Source organism: Clinocottus analis, unplaced genomic scaffold (genome assembly GCF_023055335.1).
Source record: "Clinocottus analis isolate CAN_PGR_092001 unplaced genomic scaffold, fCliAna1.0.p SCAF_31, whole genome shotgun sequence".
NCBI lineage: Eukaryota > Metazoa > Chordata > Actinopteri > Perciformes > Cottidae > Clinocottus > Clinocottus analis.
In genome coordinates, this window is record NW_027176054.1 from 253,731 (window position 1) to 278,256 (window position 24,526).

At 42.0% G+C, this 24,526-nt stretch overlaps 3 protein-coding genes across 3 annotated transcripts; 1 reads left to right on the forward strand and 2 right to left on the reverse strand.

The window, feature by feature from the left end:
- The first annotated feature begins 235 nt into the window (after window positions 1-235).
- ppp3r1b (protein phosphatase 3 (formerly 2B), regulatory s1ubunit B, alpha isoform, b) lies at window positions 236-24,310 on the forward strand. The gene is made up of 6 exons (XM_068595674.1): window positions 236-497; window positions 7,599-7,638; window positions 19,183-19,359; window positions 20,153-20,212; window positions 20,679-20,863; window positions 21,859-24,310. The coding sequence occupies exons 1-6, from the start codon at window positions 495-497 to the stop codon at window positions 21,904-21,906; spliced, it is 513 nt and encodes a 170-aa protein (XP_068451775.1). The 5' UTR covers window positions 236-494; the 3' UTR covers window positions 21,907-24,310.
- LOC137798750 (E3 ubiquitin-protein ligase TRIM21-like) lies at window positions 9,608-12,752 on the reverse strand. Its single transcript, XM_068595675.1, has 3 exons — window positions 12,654-12,752; window positions 10,442-12,091; window positions 9,608-10,302 (listed from the first exon to the last, which is right to left on the reverse strand). The coding sequence occupies exons 2-3, from the start codon at window positions 12,080-12,082 to the stop codon at window positions 10,213-10,215; spliced, it is 1,731 nt and encodes a 576-aa protein (XP_068451776.1). The 5' UTR covers window positions 12,083-12,091; window positions 12,654-12,752; the 3' UTR covers window positions 9,608-10,212.
- Window positions 14,463-16,628, reverse strand: LOC137798727 (E3 ubiquitin-protein ligase TRIM39-like). The gene is made up of 2 exons (XM_068595641.1): window positions 15,957-16,628; window positions 14,463-15,887 (listed from the first exon to the last, which is right to left on the reverse strand). The coding sequence occupies exons 1-2, from the start codon at window positions 16,626-16,628 to the stop codon at window positions 14,979-14,981; spliced, it is 1,581 nt and encodes a 526-aa protein (XP_068451742.1). The 3' UTR covers window positions 14,463-14,978.
- Window positions 24,311-24,526: the final 216 nt, after the last annotated feature.

Consider the following 24,526-nt stretch of genomic DNA (forward strand, 5'->3'; position numbering starts at 1 on the left):
CTCTGATTTGTTCTCAGCATGCAAATTTAAGGATCAGGATATCTTTTAAACAAGTTTTACTATCATATGTGACGTATCTGGATTACTATTACTGCTAAATAATGTTAACGTTGCATCTCACTTCTGTAGACGGAGGTGACACAGAGGGGGCTATTTGAGGCTATTTGGTCTGCCTTTATGAAATAGAGTGATCCCTCTGCTTCATAGACGAGCTATAGTTTGCACCTACCACCCCTCCTCCTCCTCGCGCCCTCTTCACTCTCCCCCTCTCTCTCTCTCTTTCTCTCTCCCCCCTCTGCGGCTCTATCTGCTGGCGCTGCAGTGAATCTCTCCCCCGCTGTCAGAAACCGTAAAGTCAGACAGCCGGTGGTCGGTATCGTACCGTTAAAAGTCAGAAACCTCGTCGAAACGTCGTCTTTATCTGAGCGCGACGATCCGCCAACGGAGCTTTAAATCACCCTCCAAGCAGCTTCAGACCCCCCTCTGCAGCAAACATGGTAAGATAAATGTTATGTCTTTATTTTAAATTACAAACGTCTCGTTGTTAAAAAAAAAAAAAAAACAGCTTCTCCTCCTTCGACTGTTAGCTTCAGAACTAGCACCCCCAAAGCTAGCTTAGCTAATGTTAGCTAATGCTGACATTTAAATATTAATATTAATACAAGGGGCGTAACGTCTTTTTGGTTTTGTTTGTGGCAACGTTGTTTAATTGTTGTGTTATGTATGCATCTGTCAACGGACGTCATGTCGCACATCCAGGGCTTAAAGTACCGTCGATGTGTGTCTCAAGGCTCGTTAGCTTGTGGGAGGAAATACTAGGAAGGTTTAGCTGGCTAGCTAGCTGGAGGCGCGTCAAGTGCGCAACACAAGTGCGCAGCGTGGCGACGACGGAAGTGTCGTAATTTTAACAAATACACCAAAATAAAAGTCGGCGAAAAAAAACAACAGAATCGCTTATTTGCCATGTGAGTTGCCTGTTCAAGGAATTTCACTTGGTAAAAATGTGTATAAGAATAAATAAAACAAACAGTTCAATATTCGAGACATAATGTGATATGGTAAACAAACAATGAGATCACAATATTTATCGCCTGAATTAATGATCTAAGACTGCAATTATTGTTAATTTACATTATCATTAATATTTATTTTGCTAGTTTAAATAACGTGTGATGGCGTTCAAGTGATCTTGGTTTACCCAAAGCAACATTCAGAGTGACATTATGTAATTTGTATTGATGTGCAGTGTTGGAGGAAGTACTCAGATCTCGTTTTAAAGCAAAATAAGGTACACAACACTGAATAAATACTCTCTGACAAGTAAAAGTACAACAGCATTAGCTTCAAAATATGCTTAACACAAAGATCGATGTGTGTATTGTTGGATTAAATTACGTACGCATTAATGTCTTCATCACTTTAATGTTGCAGCTGATACGCACGGTGTATGCCAGCTTCATCGGCAGCTCGCTATCTTATTTTGAAACTTTTGACCGGAAGTTCTAGGGTTAGGGATCGTCTTATGTGAGAAAGGACAGATTAGTCGGTGCACTGTCAGACGTCTCTGTTGTGTTTTGATCAGCTCATTCTTTGTTGTTTTTTTTTAGGGTAATAGCTGTCTGACATTCAGACCATCGTGTTGTTAATTCAAACGCTTTTAATTCATGTTTGTAAGATGTTTCATCTAAAGATAAATGGCAAACTATGAAGGTGTATTTGGGATTTGTGAGAAATGTAGATACAGTTGACAGAATCAACAGCTGATTGTTTTAATAAGGCAAATAACAGCCAAAATGAACAAAAGAGCATGTTATTTTTTTAGAGAAAAATAAGAAATGGACAGAATATTAGCTGGTGGGGAAATAATGTTGAGAAATACTTGCGTGTGTATACATATATATATATATAAATATATATATGTATTAGTGACAGTTTTGAGGTCTAAACTCCATTAAATTAAGAGTTTTTCTTAATCTTTAGTAAAGTGTCCTAATCTATTCATTGTAAAAATGATTGTGTTGTATAATTAAACAGAACGATATAATCCTCATAATCAGTAAATATAAATTCGTCAACTAAGGGCTGTGCAGGAATAAGCGAGTCCAACGCGCGCTGAGCGTTTCCTCATCTTGTGGAGGCAGGTAACGGTTATTATTGTAAGAGCAACACACACACACACACACACTGGCCCCGTTACATCACACACACAGACGGACGGAGTGGTTGAGGTATCTGGGATGTTCCAAGCCAGGTAGCAAATGTGTTATGCGATTTTTGGAGAGTTCTTGTGCGCCACCGCCGGGAAATGGGTCGGTGGTATATGTTGTAACACTGGTGTGCTGCCGGTGTGTGTTTCCCTTTAGAGTTCAAGTCTTAATGCAAGTTTAAAAATGGATTGATGGATCCAAAATTGTGTGGAAATGATTACCCTAGTTCTGCCACGAGTAAGAATACGCCCACACTGAGCCAGCTGAATTTGAAAACACATCTTTTTTTTTTCTTTTCTCTCTCTGCTCAGGGCTTCCAGTCCACTAAACTGCTGCTTTTCATACTCAGAAACTGAGTATAAACTGAGTATTTTAAACAATCGTCTCTGTAGTGGATCCGTTGGAAAATGAGGAAATCTACGATTTAGAAACAATGGCGTATACACCGTCGTCTTTGCGATCACTCTCTTTATGCAATGGTGATTTGCAATTAGTTTACTTTTTATTTCACCAGGATAATCCCCTCAGTACGATTGCTGGACTTAAGGTAGCCCTGAGTGTTTCATCAGACAACACATGATCACAGGATACTGATTTAACTGACGCCTCATCCTCAAACAAGAATGACTGTTTCAACCTGTTCAAACATGGTGTTTATGACATGCAATCAAGTCGTTGAGTCGCTTACTTATCAGATGTCTGTAAAAGACAAAAGCTAAGTTTTAAGGGTTCTGAGCTGCATTGAAATTCTCTCTTGAAAGATTATGACTCAATGCAGAAAACCCAATAATCGGAAATTCAACCGCTTTCTTTGAGCTGCCCCTGAACGCAACTGACGTCATACACTAAACGCTAAATACTGGCCGAGCTTTGGTGAGGGCGGCTGAGTTTAAGCAGAGTTTGAGCAACCGAATATGGATCCGATACGATGGGACACCCCCCTGGCTTAAAAGCTAACGTATGAAAGCATTTTGCATCACTCAAATCATGCCGCGTTCTGCGTTTTTACTCCGAGGATGCTGCTAAAGGCTCAATTTAAGTTTTATTCTTGTTGGTTCTTTTTGTCGTGCAGGGAAATGTCATGTATATAAACATTTTGATGCATCAAGATTAATCTATATTTGCATTTAGATCTTCTGAATCGGATCCTAAAGGTGCCTTGAGGCTCACACCACTAGTTGTGAGTGTGTGTGTATTAAAACACAGTATGCAGATGATCCAGGCTGTCTGTCACACTCATGAATGCATGTTGTGAACAACGATTTTGCCGTTTGCCGACTTGGCCTGGCCGGTGTTATGGTATTACGGTATGCCAGGGTATTTTTACGCTTCGATACCGTCATGAATGCACGATTTATTCCACTGCCAGTGATGGCGTACTGTAGTGGCACTGTGTGTGTGTGCAGTTTTTTAGTGAAATAAATGTTTCATCTCCTCGAGGCCCATGGCAATGTCCTACTGATTTTAAAGGGAAGGTTAGCAACGACATTAGGCTCACTTTGGGGTCACCTGACTTTTAAAGTAGACCAGCTGTTCCCATTTCAGTTTGCCATTAAAATAAGAAAAGCTCGTCCATCATAAATGTGAAGTTGTCGCCCCTCCCGGGTTTTAGTCGCAATGTTTCGCTGTGTACAGTTACATACCGTTGCAAACCGTTACATACCGTTGCAAACCGTTACATACAGTTGCATACCGGTACATACAGTTACATATTGTTGCATACGTTACATATTGTTACAAACTGTTAAAAACTGTTGCATACCGTTACATATTGTTGCATACGTTACATATTGTTACAAACTGTTACAAACTGTTACAAACTGTTGCATACGTTTACATATTGATACAAACTGTTACAAACTGTTGCATACCGTTACATATTGTTGCGTACCGTTACAAACCGTTACATCGTTACAAACCGTATACAGCATACAGTCTTAAACCGGATACACTGGTAAAATGTCAGTAAGGTATGACGTGATTGAACAGGAGAAGGTTGAGCAAATTCATCTTTTTCCAATTGACAGGGCTTTTTTTTCTGTGAGTGGTGATCTTTACAAAAATATGTTTTTAAAAGTGTGAACGCGCCACGTCAATTTTACATGTATTTTGAGCTTTATTCTGCTCAATGTAGTGTACAGTAAACCCACATGTATACTTTCCATTCTGTCCGCATCGGTCTGTGTGGTGTACATTTAGGCATCTTTCCATGTCCACGAAGGACAACAAAACAACAACCATGTGCAATTTTGTGTAGTTCTGACATCCGACACGTCCGTTTTTTTTTTTTTGTCCCGTCCTGATCGGAGCGCGGCGCTCAGCAGTTTGAGATTCCTCTCGGACGCTGCAGCAGCAGCTTCGCTGTCATGGACGCTGTGATTGACGGCAGACATTTACAATAATGTGGCAGAAAATCCGAGCTGAGGTTGCGGGTTACCGTCCGCCGTCCCTAAAATACACAAGCACATGTTTCATTGTAGGTCAGATTCATAAATGAATTCCTCTTGGTGGCGAGAGACTGACCTGATTAGCTTTCGCTGTTAGCGCTTGCGCTGCATAATGGTAATGTTTTTAATTTTAGCGTGTTCAGTTTCGCTGTAATTGAACGGACTCCTTTCGACAGCTGCGTGTTTCAGAGGCGTCAACATCGCTGCGTGATTGACGGCGCCAAAGTCGAACCCCAATATGTTTTCTAGCTCCTTTAGCACCAATTAACTCAGAAGGGCTTCACATGGCACCTTGCAACTATTGCCTGGAAGAAAATAAGCAAAGGAGAAACTGCAGGTTTAATGCAAACGGCTGCAAAGGCCGCGTCATTTAAGGGGAAGCACTCTGAAGCGTATTTTTATTGCTCTTATTGCAGCATGAATTCAAGACCGGCTGGTATGTGATGGATGTCCGTGCAGAGAACCGCCCACAGGACGAGGGTGTAGTGGCTGAGCGTTAAGTGAGGCAGAAACAAAAAGTACTGAAGTACTGCGTGCAGATGAACGGGGAGAAATAACGTGAAACAAAACCTGCGTGGATCTTTCAGTTTGACTCGCTAAACACGGATGTGAGTAACGACACGCGTGACCTTCAGTCCTGCTGAAACGACCGGGCTGTGTGATGGTGAAAGTCTGCATCGGCTGCAAATATCCTGGGGTTGTAATCCCTCTGCAATCCGTTAATGCCGTTACAGACACTCCAAGAAGTGCATCAGCTGTGTCAGAAGTGCAGTGATTTATTGTTCATGTACTGTGAAGTTTGGACTCGCCTGCCACAAAAAAAAGAAGCTGGTTTTGTGTCCAGTCAGATGTCTGAGAGGACTTCATGCTTTTTGTTTGTAGGTGTATATTTAGTTTGGAGGGTTTGTTCTGTAAATGGAGACACATTTAAACAAAAAAGATGACTTGTGTGTTGATTGTGTGCCGAATTTATCTCAGCACACAAGGCCAAATTGCCAAAATAACCTTATGACCAGTTGCTGACGCGCAACGTAGCATTTAAAATGCTAAAGGCGTCGCTACATCGCAAAACTTCAGGGGCATATTCTCTGAGCAAGCTCTGCTCGGCCGATACAAATATTTAGTTACGGTTGTAAGTTGTGTTGTGAGCTTTGTTTTGTTTGTGTGCTGCACTACACAACAACATAGACCGCTAAAATGAACTTAATTACAATATTTTATTGGATTTTGTTTGGAGCAGAATTAATCATTTAGATGAATTGTCTAATTGGTAAAATTAGTTGATGGATCAATTTATAGAGAATTCGTCGTTGGTGACAACACGCACACACACACACACACACACACACACACACACACACACACACACACACACACACACACACACACAGTAAATGCGCGACAGCATCCAAACAGAATGCAGCCAAATATTAACTCACGAGATAAAAAGGAAACCCCATGTAGCGTACGAGGCCCATGTGACGCCTGTGATCGGAGCCAAGTGTGATTGTGTGTGTCTGTGTGTGTGTGTGTGTCTGTGGCTCGGTGTCAGAAAACAAGCTGGAGCAGACCTCTGCATGCGGAGTTCCCCGAGGAGGGAGGAGGAATGTTTGAGCGGCTTGGCACCGCAATCAAAGAAACCCAAACGGGCTCCTCGGTCGTCCTCGATCAAACTCACAAACGGAATAATTTAATCAGGCGGAAAAAAAAACAAAATGGCCTTTTTGGAACGACGGTGGTGTTTTTTTTTTTTTTTTTTTTTCTGCTGTCATTCTGCAGAAAAAGGCACGCGTTCAAGAACCGAAGCGCTCGGTTCCTCCTCCTGAAGATTATCTTAATATTTCACTCGTGAATGCAGGAACTTAAATAATTAACTGATCAATATATCAACAGATACATAATAGCCAATTTCTTTGATAATCAATGAATTGTTTAAGCTATGTAGTTCAAGCCAAAATATCATCTAGTTCCAGTCTCCACATTAAGAAGATTTACCGCTTTTTTTTCATCCCATGTGATCATATATTATATTAATAGTCTCAGTCACATGGGATATTTTTCCACTTTGAGGTTGTTGTTTTTTTTTCTAATTATACTTCCGTATACGATGCAACACAAACATCACATTAAGGGACAGCATTGAAATAGTTTAATTACATATTCAAACCCCGAACATCCCTAAAAAGAGGCTCAAACTATTGTTAAGTTTACTTGTTCTCAACCTTTTTTTTTTTTGAAGTACCTTCTAACCAGCGCAACGCAATTTTGGTTGAAAAAAAAGTTGTAATACACGGCGCCGTGTCATCAGGTCGAGAGCCACTGGTTTAGTTGATCAGTAGAAAATAAATCAACAACTAATCTGTGTGTCAGTTCATCGTTTTGAGTCTTTGATCATGTAAACATGTAAATTGCGGCTTCTCGAATGTGAGGATTCGCTCACTTGGAAGGCCGACAATGAGTGTGTGTGTGTGTGTGTGTGTGTGTGTGTGTGTACGTGTGTGTTCTGCGCTCTCGGTCGTCGAGCCGCCGGCTTGGAGTCCTCGAGAGATGAGACGAGGCGAATATCAAGGCGGCGCGTTGGCCTAGTTTTCAGAGTCCAGATCATTCTGTCGCTCATGCATAATGAAGAGCGCCAACAATCGGCTCAGAGCGGGACGCAGAATGCTTCAAGTCATCGTCTTCTGTTGTCGCTTTCACATTTACAGTATATTCTGCAGATTCGTTATAAATGGGACGATTTGCAGACGATTTCTCGCAGGCGATTTCTCGATGCATGAAATAAAGAAGTCTTACTCTGACTGATATAAAATGTGGACGGAGAACATGTGCAGTTCATGTCAGGGGGATTCAAACATACGGTAGTGATGGCCTTTTGTCACCTCTCCACACGCCAAAAACCCACTTTGGTTCATTGACAATCTTCTTTCTCTTTTCTCCTCTTCAGGGAAATGAAGCCAGTTACGCCCTGGACATGTGCTCGCACTGTAAGTATTAATCAGCCGGTGACCAAGATGTCGCTTTCCTTAACTTTTCAATGTGTGTGTCCATGTTACCTTTTATTTATTTGTCCATCGAGGCGCTTAACAATGCGTTCTGTAGCAAACGTGCTTCATTTCACTTTATAGACGAGCGACTGAGACGCTTTAATCACGTCGGATGAACGGGTAGTTGTGTTTTTTTAATTTTATTTCTTCATTTATTTTTAGAATTGGCCTCGTTATTGATACAGTACCAGAATTATACTTCAAAGTACACACAAAGTACAAGCACATTTTTCCACAACCGTTTTTTATTCATTCAACAAAAGAAGCACAACCAAGTCAAACAAACAAAATCAGGGTTTTAATCTGGATGTTTTGTGATGCAAAACAATCTAATGAAGCATTATCTGCCAATTTTATAGGCTGGACATGTTTTTTAACACTCGTGACACAATGAGATGTTTTCGTTTGATCCCATCTTGCACTGATTGGATGTTGATCGTCACACATGTTCACATGGATACGACAGCGTGGACGTGAACGTCGCCTTCCTCTGCAGGCCTCTCTCTCCCTCTCTTTCTCTCTTTCTCTCTTTCTCTCTGGCAGTCTGACACAGACTCCAGCACCGCGAGGCTAAAAATGCCTCATCCCTCTGTAAAGGTCATTGTCAGGGCTGCTGGGAAAACCTCGTTTATTTTTAGTCTCGACAATATCCCAGTTTTAATTAGTTCGGAGCTTTGCTCCGGGCCCGCCCACTCCAGAGAGGAAAGCTCGAAGCTTAACTAGAAAATAATGACTGTAATGCCTGGACCTACTTTTTGAGCACCCGGCCCCTCCTCTCCTCTTTCCTCACCTCCTCTCCTCTCGCCTCCTTTCCTCTCCTCCCTCTCAGGCAGCTGAACTTTAGTCTCAATAAAAATCACGTCAACCCTTGCTGGTATCGGATACGTCTGCTGAGCGAGCGGCAGGTTTGACTGCGTCCTAACGAGCTGTTAGGAAAGGTGTCAAAGACCCGGTTAAGATTTATGACCCGCCTCTCACGCCGCACGCCGAGTCCCTGAAGCCGCTCGGCCTTTTTCTTGAACCTCGTGGGTTCTCCCGGAAAGGTGATGCCAATTCTTTCTGGTTTTCCAATCTGCGAGCCTCTCGCCGTTTGACCGACGGCGGCGTCGCTTCCTGACTTGCTCCTGCTTGCCGCGGTGCATTCTGGGGGTCTCACACCGCCGGCTCTCGCCCCCAAACCTCACGGGTGTCTGGTTTGACGTCCAGAAACAGGGAGGTGGGGGGGGAGGAGACACGAGCGGCGGGGTTTCAGTCTTTCAGTCTCGCTGACGGAGCTCTATTTCCGCTGTCGGGCTTTGCATACTCGGGGATATTTATGGGGGGGGGGTTCCCGATGCTGCCACGCCTCGACGAGCCACCCGTGCTTTTTATTTCAGGATTAACAGTTCACTGCAGCTGCATTCCCCGTCTTAAAAATCGGAGCTGCCTTGCTGATCATTTAAAGGCACAAAGGCATCAAATCCAACTGACGTTGATTTTAAAAATGGCGGCCGCTCCCTCGGACTAGGATGCAAGGAGAGTAGTTGAGCAGAGGAAGCTCTGTAAGCATCGACCCTCCTCTTGCACAGTTTTCCCCTTTTTTTCCCATTTCTACGAAACGATCTGCCGCCGTTTCGAGGCAACCGGCCGCCGCTGTTCTCTGGATGCGCGAGCACAAGCTCTTTCTCTTTTCCTCCGCTCTGCTATTTCCATGCTCCCGGTCTATTTTTTGCCACAGCTGCTCTTCTGTTGTAGTTCTTGCGGAGCGGCGGCTTAACCCGAGTGTTTGCTGCTGGAGGAAAACTCACGCGTGCAGATTCCACCGGTGACCAGCAGGTGTCGCCAAATCCACCAGAAATCTTATATTTAACTGAACAGGTTACAAGTTATGTGTAAACTGGGCTTTTCTGTTCAATGTTTGTTGCTCGAGTTATTTCAGTTCCATTTATTTGTATCACACATTTGCCTCGGAGGGCTTTACAATCCGTACAGCGTACAACACCCCCAACAAATAGACGAAAAAACAAAGGAAGAAATGTCCTGGAGAGCCACAGAAGAGGGGGATCCCTCTCTCAGGATGGACAGAAGTGCGATAGATGTCACACGTTTAGAATGAACAACATAACAGAGTTACAACATAATCAATCGATATGATATACATGATACATACAAGTGCAGTAATGGAAGTAGTAGCAGTGCTTAATCAGCCTTTATTTTACTCGTAAGCTCAGTATAAATCATTTTTTATCAGTATTCACAAAACAAATAAAAAATTGGCCGCTAATTAACCAAACAAAAAATACTGTTAGCATCAATGCTATTCATTATCTTCCATGACATATTCTGTATTGTAAAGACACCAGAGGAAATGTACGAGCCCTTTCTCTGAAATGAAGCTTTGTGAAATATGCAGCAACGTGTATTTCAGTGGCTGCACATACATTTTTTTAATTTTTTTTTTTTTTATTCTTCTCTACTTTAAAATCAGCGTGGGTTTGGGTGTGGCAGTTGCAACTGGTGGTTGTCTCTGCAATATTATTTTCTGAGTCCCCAGGCTGCTCTCCGCATGGCGTTCCCAGCCTCTCGCCCGATGTCGGCTTCGCTCAGCGGCTCACTGCAGCGACCCTGTAAAGGAGAATAAACGTCTTTAACAGGGATGTTAGATGTTATTCTCCACATAACGTCAGTGTACATGCAGGCGTGGAAGAGAGGAATGCATCAAATGAACCTTTGAAATGAGATGCATGAAATAAAGAAGTCTTACTCTGACGGGAGAGATGGTCAAAGGTGCAGCGTTTTTACCGCCGTCATTACGTTCAGGACTGAAGTACGGGAAGAGTTTCTCCTTGAAGAAGCAGCCAGTAAAGGAGTAGATAAAAGCTGCAGCTTCTACGTCATAGAAGGAGACCAGACCCTCCTCATAGCCCACAAACACCCCCACCTTCTGAGGCCCAGACTGCAGGGAGAGATCAACTGGAGGGTCTTTAAGAGCTTTGTACTGATTTCCATTTCTCAACCATATAGTCCAGAAACCATCTTCAGGACTCAGTGTGAGTTGTCCCTTCCTGTTGATCGACTCTCTGACCACTCCTAAAGTCCAGTCAGTCTTTCCTTTAACTTGAACCTCAAAGTAAAATCTGCCTGAAGAGAAACTCTGTTTTCCTAAAACACTAAAACAATAAGTAAATCTCTCTGGGTTGTTTCGGAGATTTTTCCTTGCATCACCATAACGTACTTTTTTCCTGTCTTCAGACAGGATGAGTTCAGGATGAGCTGTTACAGAATCAAGAGTCACATCCACTGCAAACTTCTGGACGCTCTTCAGCTCAGCTTTAACAACCAGCTTCTTCATCTTTTCACTGAGCGTCTCCTCCAGCTGAACCACAGCTCTCCTCACAGTCCCCTCATGTGATGCTGGAGGAACACTGACCTTTGTCCAGTCCTTTGTGGGTGGTGGGAGGTGGATGTTTAGAGACTGGAAGCTCTGGAGAAGGTGGAGGTGGTCTTCAGAGAGGGAGAGCTTCTCCACCTCAGTGCTCCTCTTCATCAGCTCAGAGATTTCCTGTTCCAGCTCTTTGATGGAGTCTTCAGCCTGTTTCTTTGTTGTTCTCTGCTTCTCTTCTATCGTGTTGATGAGCTCCTTCAGTTTTCTCTCAACAGACTCCTTCAGATCAGTGAAGACCTGAACACCTTCTGCTTTCTCTCTGTCTGCATCTTCCTCACTGAGCTTCACGATGCGTTTGACCTCCTGAATCTTCAGTCGTCTCTTCTGGATCATCTCCTGGATTTCAGCCTCTGTCTTTTCCAGCTCGACCTTCTTTCCTTCACATTCTTCTTTTAGAGGAACAACATCGTGCATCTTGTGGTCCAACACAGTGCAGAGCATGCAGACACACGTCTGGTCGGTCTTACAGAACAGCTCCAGAGGTTTATCGTGCTTCGTACACATCCTGCCTTCCAGGTTCTCCACAGGGTCCATCAGCTGATGTCTCTTCAGGCGTGAAGCTGTCAGATGAGGCTCCAGGTGAGTCTCACAGTAGGAGACCAGACACACCAGGCAGGACTTCAGGGCCTTCAGTTTGGTTCCAGTGCAGACGTCACAGGGAACTTCTCCTGGTTTGGACTCTTGTTGCTCTGAGCTGCTGCTGCTGGCTTTCTGTTGAGCCGACTGTCTGAACTGAGAAATCACCTCAGAGAACAAAGTGTTGACCTTCATATCAGGTCTTGAGGTGAAAACCTCATTACACATTGGACACTGGCACCTGTCACTGGTGTTCCAGTGTTCAGTGATGCAGTTTTTGCAGAAGTTGTGTCCACATGGTATGGTGACTGGATCAGTGAACACATCCAGACAGATGGAGCACAGGAACTGATCTTCAGATGGCAGATAGTTTGCAGCAGCCATATTTACACACTGAGGAAAAGAAGAAAGTTTTATTCAAAATGCAGTTTTGATTTTGTGTTTTTTTTTCTAAGTATAACATAATATTGGTAAAACTACTTTGTAGTAGTTTTTTGGGCTTTTTCACAAGCTGAAGCTCACTACTCTGGCAAAATGGCGCAGAATATGTCCACTTCCTGTTGTGTAGATCAGTTTCTATTGAAGAACAACACTGCTAACAAAGCTCTGCTTATGCGATGACAAACGCAGATATGTTCATTTAGATCCTTCACAATAAAAGCCTCCCGCTGGTTCACCGGTAGAAAACCTCTATTGTGAAACAACCAGAGGAACTAGAGGAAGTGAACAATGAACAGTAACAACAGCAGGAAAATCGGAGTGAGACTAAACTTAAAACCACAGAGATTCACTAACAAGTGACTAAAGTTCCTCCTGAGACACTTTAAAGCTGTTAAAGTGAGTTTTGTATCGTTGACTTGTGGACAAACGACTATGTTTAAACTTCCCATACAGAGCAGAAAGTTTCGAGTTAATCCTGGAGATTAAAGGTGTAAACATGATCAGATGTACTCACCAGTGTTTAGAAGAGACTCTGTTGTGTTGTGGAGGAAAACCTGATGAAGTCACTTTGAATTGTCTTCGAGAGAAAAGCAGAGACTCGTCTCCACTGCAGAGTTTCTGAGCTTAACTTTCGTTTCTGGAGTGTGACGTAGGAGCTCTCCTCTCCACTGTAGCTCCGCCTCTCATCGAAGCATCATTTTTTGTTTTTTGTTTTCATGTTTACACATGATTTGAATAACATACAAGGGTGTTGTTATCTGGCTTAACACGAGGTGAACATACTCTATCTCACTTATGTTTGAATATATATATTTTGAGGGGAAGCAGGTACTTTGTGAGAAGTGGAGGAGAAATAATAATACTTTTTGTTCAGTTTCACGGACCCGGACGAGTAAATGAACGATGGTCTGCTCATTGTTGAAGCAGTTTAATGTTCCAGCGACACTTAGTTTGTGCGTCCTGTACGTGTGCGCCACAAACTGTGTGTTCAGGTCTCAGTGTTTGGTGGCGACGCAGTGGCTCTGTGTTGGGCTCCACCTAGTGGTCGCTCTGTGCCACAGCACCACGAGGAACACATGGCAGCGTTTTGCTGCCGTCGCTGTCCTGCAACAACGAGTGTGACCGTGAACTCGGCACTGAGGTGTGTCTCATGGTGGACTTTTCACAACGCCATTTATGAACTATAAACGCATTCGTCTTGAAGTGGCTGAGACTGAAGCACGAGGAGAAAACATGAGGAGAACATTGCAGTTATTTACAGTTTTGACGTGATAACGGTTTGCACCGCGTTATCTGCCCTCACTTTAACTCCGTGCATCTTCTTGTAGAGTCTATTAAACAAGATGTTTGTTAGGAAGCGCTGTGTTGACAGCAGATCTCAGCCTCCCGGGGAGTCGACCTCTGGTGCTTCTCAGCGGCCTGTTCAGAAGGATCAGCGCCGCGGCTGAGCAACATGTCGGAGGTGTTGTGTTTCCCAGGCAGTAAATTAAAGAGAGACGGCGCTGTAGCCGAGACTTTGACTGTTGCTCTCCAGGTCACAGACGGTGTGACATCGACATCTATAGGAAACGTCTTTTTAAAATGTATTTTACCTTATTTGACAGCGTAAGATGGAAAACCAGAGTATTCCCCCCACAATGGACTCTGCTTTGATTAGTTTTAACAGGTTGTCAGCTAGTTTGAGTCATAGAAGTCATTCAAGGTCAAATTCTGGAGGCCATATAATGTTGTTTGATTTTCTATATACTTGAATATTTAAATAAAAGGCTTGTTTGGCTCATGTTGTAACAAACAGGCTGAGTTGTAAAGCTGACCGCATGAAGTCTAACTGTTTAGACCGTTTTGCTGAGTATCTTTAAATTGACTTTGGAAACCCCATGCTTTTATTTAGAAAGAACATTTTGTAGCTTTTATTTTGAAGTTAAATGCATTTTCATGTGCTTTTAGTTAAAGTTTTAATTACCGACAAAAGAAGCCACGCCCTCAAAGCGTGGTGAACGCTACGGGGTCAGGTGTGTTTCTGACGGTGACGGCTGTCCTCGGTCACCTTATGACCCACTAGAAGTGTGTGTGTGCGTGTGTGTGTGTGTGTGTCTTGGAGGCAGAGTGTGTGTGTGCAGCCCGTTCTCATGACTCAAGTCAAGCGCTGCCACCGCTTTGTCACGCGCTCAGCTCACCTGTGTTGTGTAGTTTTCACTGGTTTGATGCAGGATTCACAGAAAACACAACGTGTTGGTGATGAAATGTCTCTTCTGTTCGGTGTTTGGTGCTTAAGTTACTGCTGACTCAGGCGTTGTGTTAAACTTTGAGTTTATTCCACAGTTTTTATTCAACAATCACATATTTACAGATTTATTTGACTCATCTTTCCAGTACTCACAAAACAAATCAAACTTGGCAAAAGTGACAAAGTTTTCACACAAAATAAAAAATTCTGCATCTTTTCTACTGATTTTAAATGTGTCCTTCACTTTTAATTGTATAACAATGACACATACTTTATTCTGTCGACAGGAACACAAAGGTTTTATCACAAAGCAATATCATCAGGGGATTATGTTTTCATGGCTGCTCATGAAATATTAAAATAAAATAGTTTTCTTTAGAAACAGTGATTTCTTCTGGAAGTTAAAATAAATGTCTGTGACTTCATCAGGTGTTTAGTTAAATATTCTACACATAACGTGTGTTGAGATTCAGGGTTGAAGAGAAACATCATCAATCAACACAGGAAACCCATTCTGTAGAAAATATGATGCACATTATAGAGTTCACACTGAATATTTGTACATTTGTTCCCTCGATTGGAAATCCATCGATAATGGAGGAAGAAATGTGATTAGTTTAATTTGACAGGAGAGATGATCAGAGGTGCAGAGTTTTTACCACCATAATTAAGACAAGGACCGAATAACGGGAAGAGTTTCTCCTTAAAGGAGCAGCCAGTAAAGGAGTAGATAAGAGCTGCAGCTTCTACGTCATAGAAGGAGACCAGACCCTCCTCATAGTCCACAAACACCCCCACCTTCTGAGGCCTAGACTCCAGGGAGAGAACAACTGAAGGGTCTTCGTGAGCTTTGTACTCATTTCCATTTCTCAACTGTATAATCCAGCTCCCTTTCTGAGGACTCAGTGTAATTGCTTCCTTTCTGTTGATGGACTCTCTGGTCACTCCTAAAGTCCAGTGAGTCTTTCCTTTAACTTGAACATCAAAGTAAAATCTGCCTGAAGAGAAACTCTGTTTTCCCAGGACTAAAATATATTGAGAAAATCTCTCTGGGTTGTCTGGGAGAGTCTTCCTCACATCACCATCATGTACTTGTTTCCCGTCATGAGACAGGATGAGTTCAGGATGAGCTGTATCAGGGTCTAGAGTCACATCCACTGCAAACTTCTCGGCCGTCTTCAGCTCATCTTCAACAACCAGCTTCTTCATCTTTTCACTGAGAGTCTCTTTCAGCTGAGACACAGCTCTCCTCACAGTCCCCTCATGTGATGCTGGAGGAACACTGACCTTTGTCCAGTCCTTGGTGGGTGGTGGGAGGTGGATGTTTAGGGACTGGAAGCTCTGGAGAAGGTAGAGGTGGTCTTCAGAAAAGTAAAGCTTCTCCACCTCATTGCTCCTCTTCATCAGCTCAGAGATTTCCTGTTCCAATTCTCTGATTAAAGTTTCGGCCTGTTTTTCTTTTCTTTTCTGCTTTGCTCTGATTGTGTTGATGAGATTGGCCTGAGCCCTCTCAACAGACTCCTTCAGATCAGTGAAGACCTTAAAACCTTTTACTATCTCTCTGTTTGCATCTTCCTCACTGAGGTTTACTGAGCGTTTGACCTCCTGAATCTTCAGTCGTCTCTTCTGGATCATCTGCTGAATTTCAGCATCAGTCTTCCCCAGCTCGGCTAACTTTCCTTCATATCCTTCTTTCAGAGGAACAAACTCGTGCATCTTGTGGTCTAACACAGTGCAGAGCATGCAGACACACGTCTGGTCGGTCCTACAGAACAGCTCCAGAGGTTTATCGTGCTTCGTACACAGCCTGCCTTCCAGGTTCTCCACAGCGTCGATCAGCTGATGTCTCTTCAGGCCTGACATTGTCAGATGAGGCTCCAGGTGAGTCTCACAGTAGGAGGCCAGACACACCAGGCAGGACTTCAGGGCCTTCAGTTTGGTTCCAGTGCAGACGTCACAGGGAACTTCTCCTGGTTTGGACTCTTGTTGCTCTGAGCTGCTGCTGCTGGCTTTGTGTTGAGCCGACTGTCTGAACTGAGAAACCATCTCAGAGATGAAGGTGTTGATGTGCAGCTCAGGTCTTGTGGTGAAAACCTTTTTACACATTGGACACATGTTCTGGTTGTTGTTGTTCCAGTAATCAGTGATGCAGTTTTTGCAGAAGTTGTGTCCACATGATGTGGTGACTGGATCAGTGAACACATCCAGACAGATGGAGCACAGGAACTGATCTTCAGATGGCAGATAGTTTGCAGCAGCCATATCTACACACATTGAGGAAGAAAAGAACATTTATTTTTATTTAAAACAAGTGTGATTACTGTTCTAAGTATAACGTAATATTGGGGAAAGTACTTTGTAGTATTTTTTTGGCTTGTCTCACAAGCTGAAGCTCACTACTCCGGCAAAATGGTCCAGAATATGTTCACTTCCTGTTGTGTTGACCAGTTTCTATTGAAGTACAGGACTGACCACAAAACTCTGCTCATGTGATGACAAACACATCACATTTCCTCCAGCTGCTTCACAATAAAAGTCTTCCGCTGGTTTACTGTTGGAAAACTATTGTGAAATAACTTGAGATTCAGTTACAAGTGACGAAGCTCGTCCAGAGGCACATTATAGCTGTTGAAGTGAGTTTCTGTGAAGTGGGACTTTGACCAGACAGCCATAGTTATATAATTCATCAGGTATGAAGTGATAAGAGAGGGAAAAGGTAAAGTTTAGGTTTAGTATTAATCTTGGTGATTAAAGGTGCAAGTAACCCAATGTGTGTTCTGGTTTAGAAACTGTTTGTCAATCAATTTACTTGTTTTTGTTCCAGTATTTTTTTTTGCCCGAGTTAAGCTACATTTAACTGTTTTCCTGTTTCAAGACGAGATGCTTTTATTTTGAAGGCGGCACGCGAAGTTAAAAAGGAAGTCGCACTGCTCAGTTTAATGTCGAAAAGCTACGGAAAATGTTGAATTTTGTATAGAGTTTAAAAACTGGCAACTGTATTAGCACTGCCGCAAAGAGGCAAGAGGTTAGTTTAAGTTTTAATAAATGTAATAACTGTCAGTTTTAAGGAAATTAGCGCGCGTGTGTGTGTGTATGCTATTAGCATCAATGCTAACGGGGAGTAAGCTAACATACTGGTCGTCTCTGTACAGCTCTGACGTTGGTTTTGGGAACGTGTGAATACATTTGAGATAATCAGGACAGTCTTTCGGACGAGGGGAGCTACAAAAGCTGTAAATATGATCAGATGTACTCACCAGTGTTTGGTAGAAACTCTGTTGTGTCGTTGAGAAAAAGCTGATGACTGCAACGGGTCTGAGAAATTTAACTTTCGTTTCTGGAGTGTGACGTAGGAGCTCTCCTCTACAACAGTGTTGCTCCGCCTCTTTACCTGCAGCTCTGTCTCACACGGAAATGAGGGAGCAGAGGTGATGATTTACCTCTCAGGTGGGGGAGTAAGGTGTATATAAAGCTTTATTTCAACCGGAACAGTACCACAAATGAGCTGCAGGCCCTTTCAGACATGGAATAATGTAACTTTAGTAAGTTTATATGGTTGCAAGGAAGACTGCTCATTGATTCTTTTTAAATCCTGGTGGAGCGAGAGATGCTCGCCGCCATTTAAATCCACAGATACTTATGTTAGTTTCATCATTTGACAACATAAGAGTGAATTCTGCTGTCGATATGACAACTTTTAAGTTGTGACTCTTCTTTTAACTTCTGCTTTTCAGGCTTTATTCAAAGCGTGTTACCGAATATCCACGTATGAACCTTGAACTTAAAGGGACAATGCGGGTTAACTTTATATGAATTTTACACTCGTAAGTTGAACTTTTTCATCTTCTCGCAGCGCCGTGTCCGGTTCTCATCGGCGCTCGTCATTTCTTTGCGTTGCGGTCCATCTTGTGGTCGTTGTGCGTTGAAACAGGAGGCCTGTTGTTCAGGGGGGGAGGCGCGAGACGCTGACGGGTCACAATACATCTTCAGAATCTATATTCATTTAAGGTATTGTTAGCGGACTCTTTTAGAGAGACAATACTTTGTCAAATTGTTGTTTTAATGTTGACGTAATCGAAATTGGAAGAAGATAAAAACAAGGTTAACGTAAAACATTAAACACTAAAATGATCGTTCAAGAAGCAGAACTGCAGGAAACGATGCATGAACAAGCTGATAATCCTCGATATTATACCTAGTTTTAACTTTTGAACTGCGTTGGTGAAATTGTTTGGACTTGAAGACGCTTCGTTGTTACACTTTAGTTTGAGTGTCATCACTTTTTAAAGCTCTACTTGTTGCTGATGGCTTTTGCAACGAGTTTTGTTTGTATTATTTATCTATCTCATTCATTATTATTAGTTATTTATCTGATAAGGCCGGGGTGCATTGTCTCCGTTAAACCCCCCGGTCTCCGAACACAATACGGCCCCCCCGCCTGGACGGCCATCAGCCGAGTGATTAGTGTTGAAAGAGAGACGTCACATGACCCCGGCATTAGGGCTTATAGCGCGCGGCACCGGGAGGTCCGGCAGCGCGAGGCTCAACCTGACTGGTGCAGCCGGAGACCATTAGCTCTCCACGACAATGGCCAGTAGGAACAAGAAACCAGGTACGTTGTGTTTTGAGTCGCGTCGTCTGAGAGAAATGGTTCCTTCTGTGCAGCAAAGGAGGAGGAGATGAGCTCCAGGTGGATGTTTTCTTTCCTGTGTGACGCCGGTCAGGAAACTGTTGTTCCAATAATCTGCCGTTGTGTCTCCTTCCAGTCGCTGGAAATAAATCTCTGTGTCTTTTCTCTCTCTCTGTTTCCTTTCAGTTGATGCAGATGAGATTAAGAGGCTAGGAAAGCGATTTAAGAAACTCGACCTAGATAACTCCGGGTCCCTGAGCGTGGAGGAGTTCATGTCCTTACCTGAGCTGCAGCAGAATCCCCTCGTGCAGCGAGTCATCGACATATTCGACACCGACGGAAACGGGGAAGTCGACTTCAAAGGTGACTTTATTCATTTTTTAATATCATTGTTTTCCCCTCCTCACGCTCAACTGTTTTGTGCGTTCATGCATTCAAACTTGTTCTCAATCTGATGAGTTTTACGGCCGACATCGGCACCTCGGGACGTAATACGACACCTTTCATTTGACATGACGGCCTGCTGGCCCTCGAAGGGCCTTCGACCTGTTTCCCTCATTGCATACTGTAAATATTTGTGTGTAAACGGCAGCATGAGGGAAGCGCCAGTGTGTAAACCGTTGTTGTTGTTGTTGACTGACAAATCCACAACGCGCCACAACGACAAGTCTGACACTTTGTGCCAAAATGGGAGCAGTAAAAAAAAAACTAGAACTAGAATATCATTAGTCAGTCATTGGGTCATTAGTCAGTTTGGAGGAATGCGTTTTTTATAAAACATTAATAAAACCTTTTGGGGATCGATATTGACATAAATCCTCTTTCCTTGAACATGTAATGTTTCATTCCTGTTCATTAATTTGCAACAATGCCCACAAATATCTGATAAAGAAGTAAATAAATGAAATAAATGTAGTGGGCCGAGTTAAAAACTGAACAAGACGTCACGCTTTTTGTCATAAAGACGTTTAATCTGCTGCCGGTCGGGTGGATTGATTCTGTCGTTTGTGACCCAAAGTTTGAGAGGAAAATACTTTAGGTTCATGTTTCTGTTCAGTGTCGAAGAGTAGAAATACACATGTACAAGTACCTCATGTGTGTACTTCAGTGCATGAAGTTCATTAAACTGACCGTCTGGTTTTCTTTCCCTCGGCAGAGTTCATCGAAGGAGTCTCTCAGTTTAGCGTCAAAGGCGACAAGGAGCAGAAGCTGCGTTGTAAGTGTCCAACATCCATCTGTCTTTATTATTATTATCATTATTATTATCATTAATAACCTTAATCATTTAACGTTCAAAGGGCTCAGAAATTCCTGCCTCTAAAGCGTAGTTTGTTGCAGTCTGAGAGGACTTTTTATACTTCTCTACGTTTCTGAAGTGTGTTTAAAGTGCACAATAATATCAAATATGTGTGTATGTGTGTATATATATATATATATATATATATATATATACACACACACACACACACATATGCATGCATAAACTAATACGATGTATAACAAGCTGGAATCAACAGGTGAGTTGCTTACCCAGTACAGAGCTTCTTCAAGTTGCACAATATAAATATGAATAGAAGTTAGTTTTATGTTACACTGTTAGAATTACATCAGGGAATATCAGCAGGACGTGTTTTTAAAAGCACCACGAGATGAACTTGACGGGATTCCTCCGTTGTCTGCAGTCGCCTTCAGGATCTACGACATGGACAAAGACGGCTACATATCCAACGGGGAGCTCTTCCAGGTGCTCAAGATGATGGTGGGGAACAACCTGAAGGACACCCAACTCCAGCAGATTGTCGACAAAACCATCATCAACGCAGACAAGGACGGGGACGGCAGGATATCCTTCGAGGAGTTCTGTGCGGTGAGTGAGAGACGACGTGGCCGACGTCCAGCGACGTTTTCTGTGTGAACAGCGACGCTGAGGGGAGCGACCTCACGCGCTGGTCTCTGAACGGAGAGTTGTTTATGCCGCCAGCGTGGCTGCAGCCGTCAAAGAGACGAGACTCGCTGAGAGCAAATCAGTAACTGTGCCATGTGGCGTAAACTACGGTAAAAAAACTAAACGTCAGCACAGTATGTCATAAAAATGTGTTTTTAACAGTAAATTGTATATGTGTGTATATATATATTTATTTTTTAATTTAAAAATATGTATAATAAATATATTTTAGAATGAGTATATAAAATATATTATATATATATATATTATTTATATTTAAAAATAAATAAATATTTATTTAAAAATATATATAATAAATATATATATATATTTTATTTTAAAAGAGTATATATAAAAAATATATATTTAAAAAAAAAAAAAAATATATATATATATATATATATATATATATATATATATTAAAAAAAAATCACAATATGGTATGTCATACAATTTAGTGATAACTGACTTAAAAAAAAAGTATTACCAAAGTAAATGTACATGAAAGTTGTACCAATTCACTTGAACTGCACTCGTCGGCCTCACGGTGGCGCCAGAGGAGCGTCGTCCTCTCAGGATGACGAACGTCTGCACAAAGTTTTAGTTCAGACCCAATGAAGGCAGAGCAACTAATCCTGTCTCTCTTCTGTCTCCCTTCTTTCTCTCTTCTGTCTCTCTTCTTCTCTTCTGTCTCTCTTGTTTCTCTTCTGTCTCTCTTCTTCTCTTCTGTCTCTCTTCTTCTCTTCTGTCTCTCTTCTTCTCTTCTGTCTCTCTTCTTCTCTTCTGTCTCTCTTCTTCTCTTCTGTCTCTCTTCTTCTCTTCTGTCTCTCTTCTTCTCTTCTGTCTCTCTTCTTTCCCTCTTCTGTCTCCTTTCCTTCTCCCTTCCTTCTCCCTCCCTCCCTCCCTCCCTCCTGCAGGTCGTTGGTGGATTAGACATTCACAAAAAGATGGTGGTGGACGTCTGACAGCTTTGCTTTTTTTTTTTTTCTTTCCTCCATTTACTGAAGATCCGCTTGAAGACATCGTCCAACAAAATGCTCAACGAAAGTATTTTCTCTGTGAAAAATCCCTTTCTCTCTCTCTCTTCTCCCTCCCTCCCTCCTCCTCATCCCTCCATCCCCCTCCTGAGCCTTCTGAAGCCAAACTTTCACCAAGTATTAATCGAACAGGAACTCTCTGACTCGTCGCCCTCTCGAAGCCGACGGACGGCTTTCTAGCGCAGAGCGACGGTTTCAGTTTGGTGGAGGAAAGCTGGCGTGCGTGTGTGTGTGTGTGTGCGTGTGCATGTGTCTTTAAGTGTGTATGTGTTCTGTATGTTATACTGGTTTTTCAAGGTATGTTGGGTTTTTTTTTTTTTTTAATATTTATTTTGGTGTCATTGTTTTTTTGTTTTTTTTGGAGAATCAAAAGGAAGTCTATATTAAAGAAAGTAAACTTTAGTGGGTGCGTGTCGTTAGTGGTGATGTTACTTGATTTCAGAACAACACAAACAGCATGAAGTGCCAACAAGAATTTATTGACATGCAGTTGAAACTACAGGTAAAAAAAAAAAAAAAGTAAAAAAAAAAAGTCTTTTTTTTTATTTTAGAGATGTAATTGTGTTATGGAATGCATTTATCTTACTGGACTTATTTACACTTAAAGAACAGCTTCACTTTGCGGTCGCGTTTGGCTTCTTCTCGTCGTAAACAGACGAGGGAGACGCGCCCTCAGGCGACAGACTTTGGCTTCAATATTTGTTTTCTTCTTCTGTTTTTTTTTCCTTCATTAAGCACCGAGTTGTTAAAAAAACAACAACGACTTAGACGTCGACATGAAACCTGTAATTTACGATAACTCCGACGGGACGTGAAGGCAGCGTGACGTCAGAGACGAGTCTGCATGAATGTTGAGTAATCTATAAATAATAATAATAGTTAATTACATTACATACTCGTTTGTAGATTTTACTGCAGAAATCTTAAGACGTAAAAAAAAAACTTTTATGGAATAAGATCCCAGTTTTGCCATTTTTGGAGAAGAAAGAAAAAAAAAACGGTTTCATATTTTCTGCCCAACGTTGCGTCAATTCGTATATTTCTTTCTCCTTAAATACTTAATACGCGTTCGCTTGAACGAGGATACGGACGGCAGAGACTCGCTATCCAAAGTAACAAGAAGAACGTTCGTACAGATTTAGTGAATATCTCCCTCATCGTCCATCATCCCTGTCGAGGTTCGGCAGAATTAGCAGAGACGACGAGACTGTAAATGACGTTGGAAGAAGAAAACAGAACTTTAAAACAAAACAACCAAACCGCGGTCCGGTGCGCCGCTGCGGCCGCTCACACCTTCACACTCCGTCACCGCGGCCGCGCTCAGTATTTAGCTCACTGCGAAAAGACTTTTCTACCTGAAACGACTCGTGACGTGTTTGCATGACGTGTGATCTGATCTCCTCTTCTTCTTCTGCCCGTTGCTCTTTGCATGTCGATCAGATTTTATTAAAAAGGCTTTTAAAGCTTTCTTAAATCTTTTTTTTTTTTTTCATTTTTTTTTTTTTTTTTTTTTCCAAAAGCTGGTCTCGAAATTTAATGAAATGAGTGAAATGTCTTGCGAATGCAAATAATCTATTCTGCGCATGCTAGTATGTGTATTACTGGTTTAACAACTTGCATATTTGAATTTTTATACAGTTATGCGATACAATCTAAAGTTTTTGGTGCATGTTCAATAGTTAGAAAATATGAGAAATAGCTACTTCAATAGAAAACTTAACCCTTATTAAAAAAAATAAATATGAAAAATACTTTATTTAGCTGTAATAGTTTCATAATTTAAACGTGTGGAAATGGTGTCGGGGTTGTGTTATTATCAGATAATGTATTTCATGGTGAGGAAAAGTAATCTTAACATCGTTTGTATTGTATTTCATTACTTTAGCATTTCACAGTTTTGGCTCATTTCATGAAATTCAGTGAGACCGTGTTGTGTTTACATATAAATAATGGTGATAAATAAAACATGAACATTTCAAGCACGTTGATGTTGCCAATAAAGGTTTAAACATGGAGAGAAAAAAAACACAAACTGTATTCTTAAATGTTTTTTAGTCGCCTGCCACTCGCTCCGTTTTAGGGATAAAAAAAAGTTATTTTTGTTTTCTTCACTTTATTTTTTTGTTTTGTTATAATTGACATTTTGGTATCCTGCTTTTGTTTAATTTGAGGTCTGTGCTGAAATGTCTGCTGTTGGTTTAAAGGGATGTTTGTAATGGAGGCAACATGGATTCAGTCTTAGATTTTCACTCCTGTTTTCATCTTTGCTGCGTCACTGAAACTTCATACATGGAAAAATGAGAAATAAAACTGTTTGAAAGTTGTTACGGACGCCGTGGAGTGATAGTCTCTTCATGAACGTTGCAGGATCTTTACTCAAATAAATGTGACGCATTTAATGGTTCCAGCTGTTTTAATAACTGCAATGTTCCAGTAATATCCGTCGGGACCGCGTTTCTCAAACCCAAACAAAGCGATTGTTGGGGATTAATCAGGATACTTGAATATTTTTACTGAAGTAAAAACAAATGCAATGCGGGTTTTTTTT

Excerpts from the sequence above, each read along its gene's own strand:
- ppp3r1b (XM_068595674.1), top strand. Across the intron at positions 19,360-20,152 it reads CGGGGAAGTCGACTTCAAAG|AGTTCATCGAAGGAGTCTCT; the intron begins GTGACTTTATTC and ends TTCCCTCGGCAG. Across the intron at positions 20,864-21,858 it reads CCTTCGAGGAGTTCTGTGCG|GTCGTTGGTGGATTAGACAT; the intron begins GTGAGTGAGAGA and ends TCCCTCCTGCAG.
- LOC137798750 (XM_068595675.1), bottom strand. The coding sequence starts at position 12,082 with ATGGCTGCTGCAAACTATCTGCCATCTGAAGATCAGTTCCTGTGCTCC. Across the intron at positions 10,303-10,441 it reads TGACCATCTCTCCCGTCAGA|GGTCGCTGCAGTGAGCCGCT; the intron begins GTAAGACTTCTT and ends TCTCCTTTACAG.
- LOC137798727 (XM_068595641.1), bottom strand. The coding sequence starts at position 16,628 with ATGGCTGCTGCAAACTATCTGCCATCTGAAGATCAGTTCCTGTGCTCC. Across the intron at positions 15,888-15,956 it reads TTCAGGAGGTCAAACGCTCA|GAGTCTGTTGAGAGGGCTCA; the intron begins GTAAACCTCAGT and ends ACTGATCTGAAG.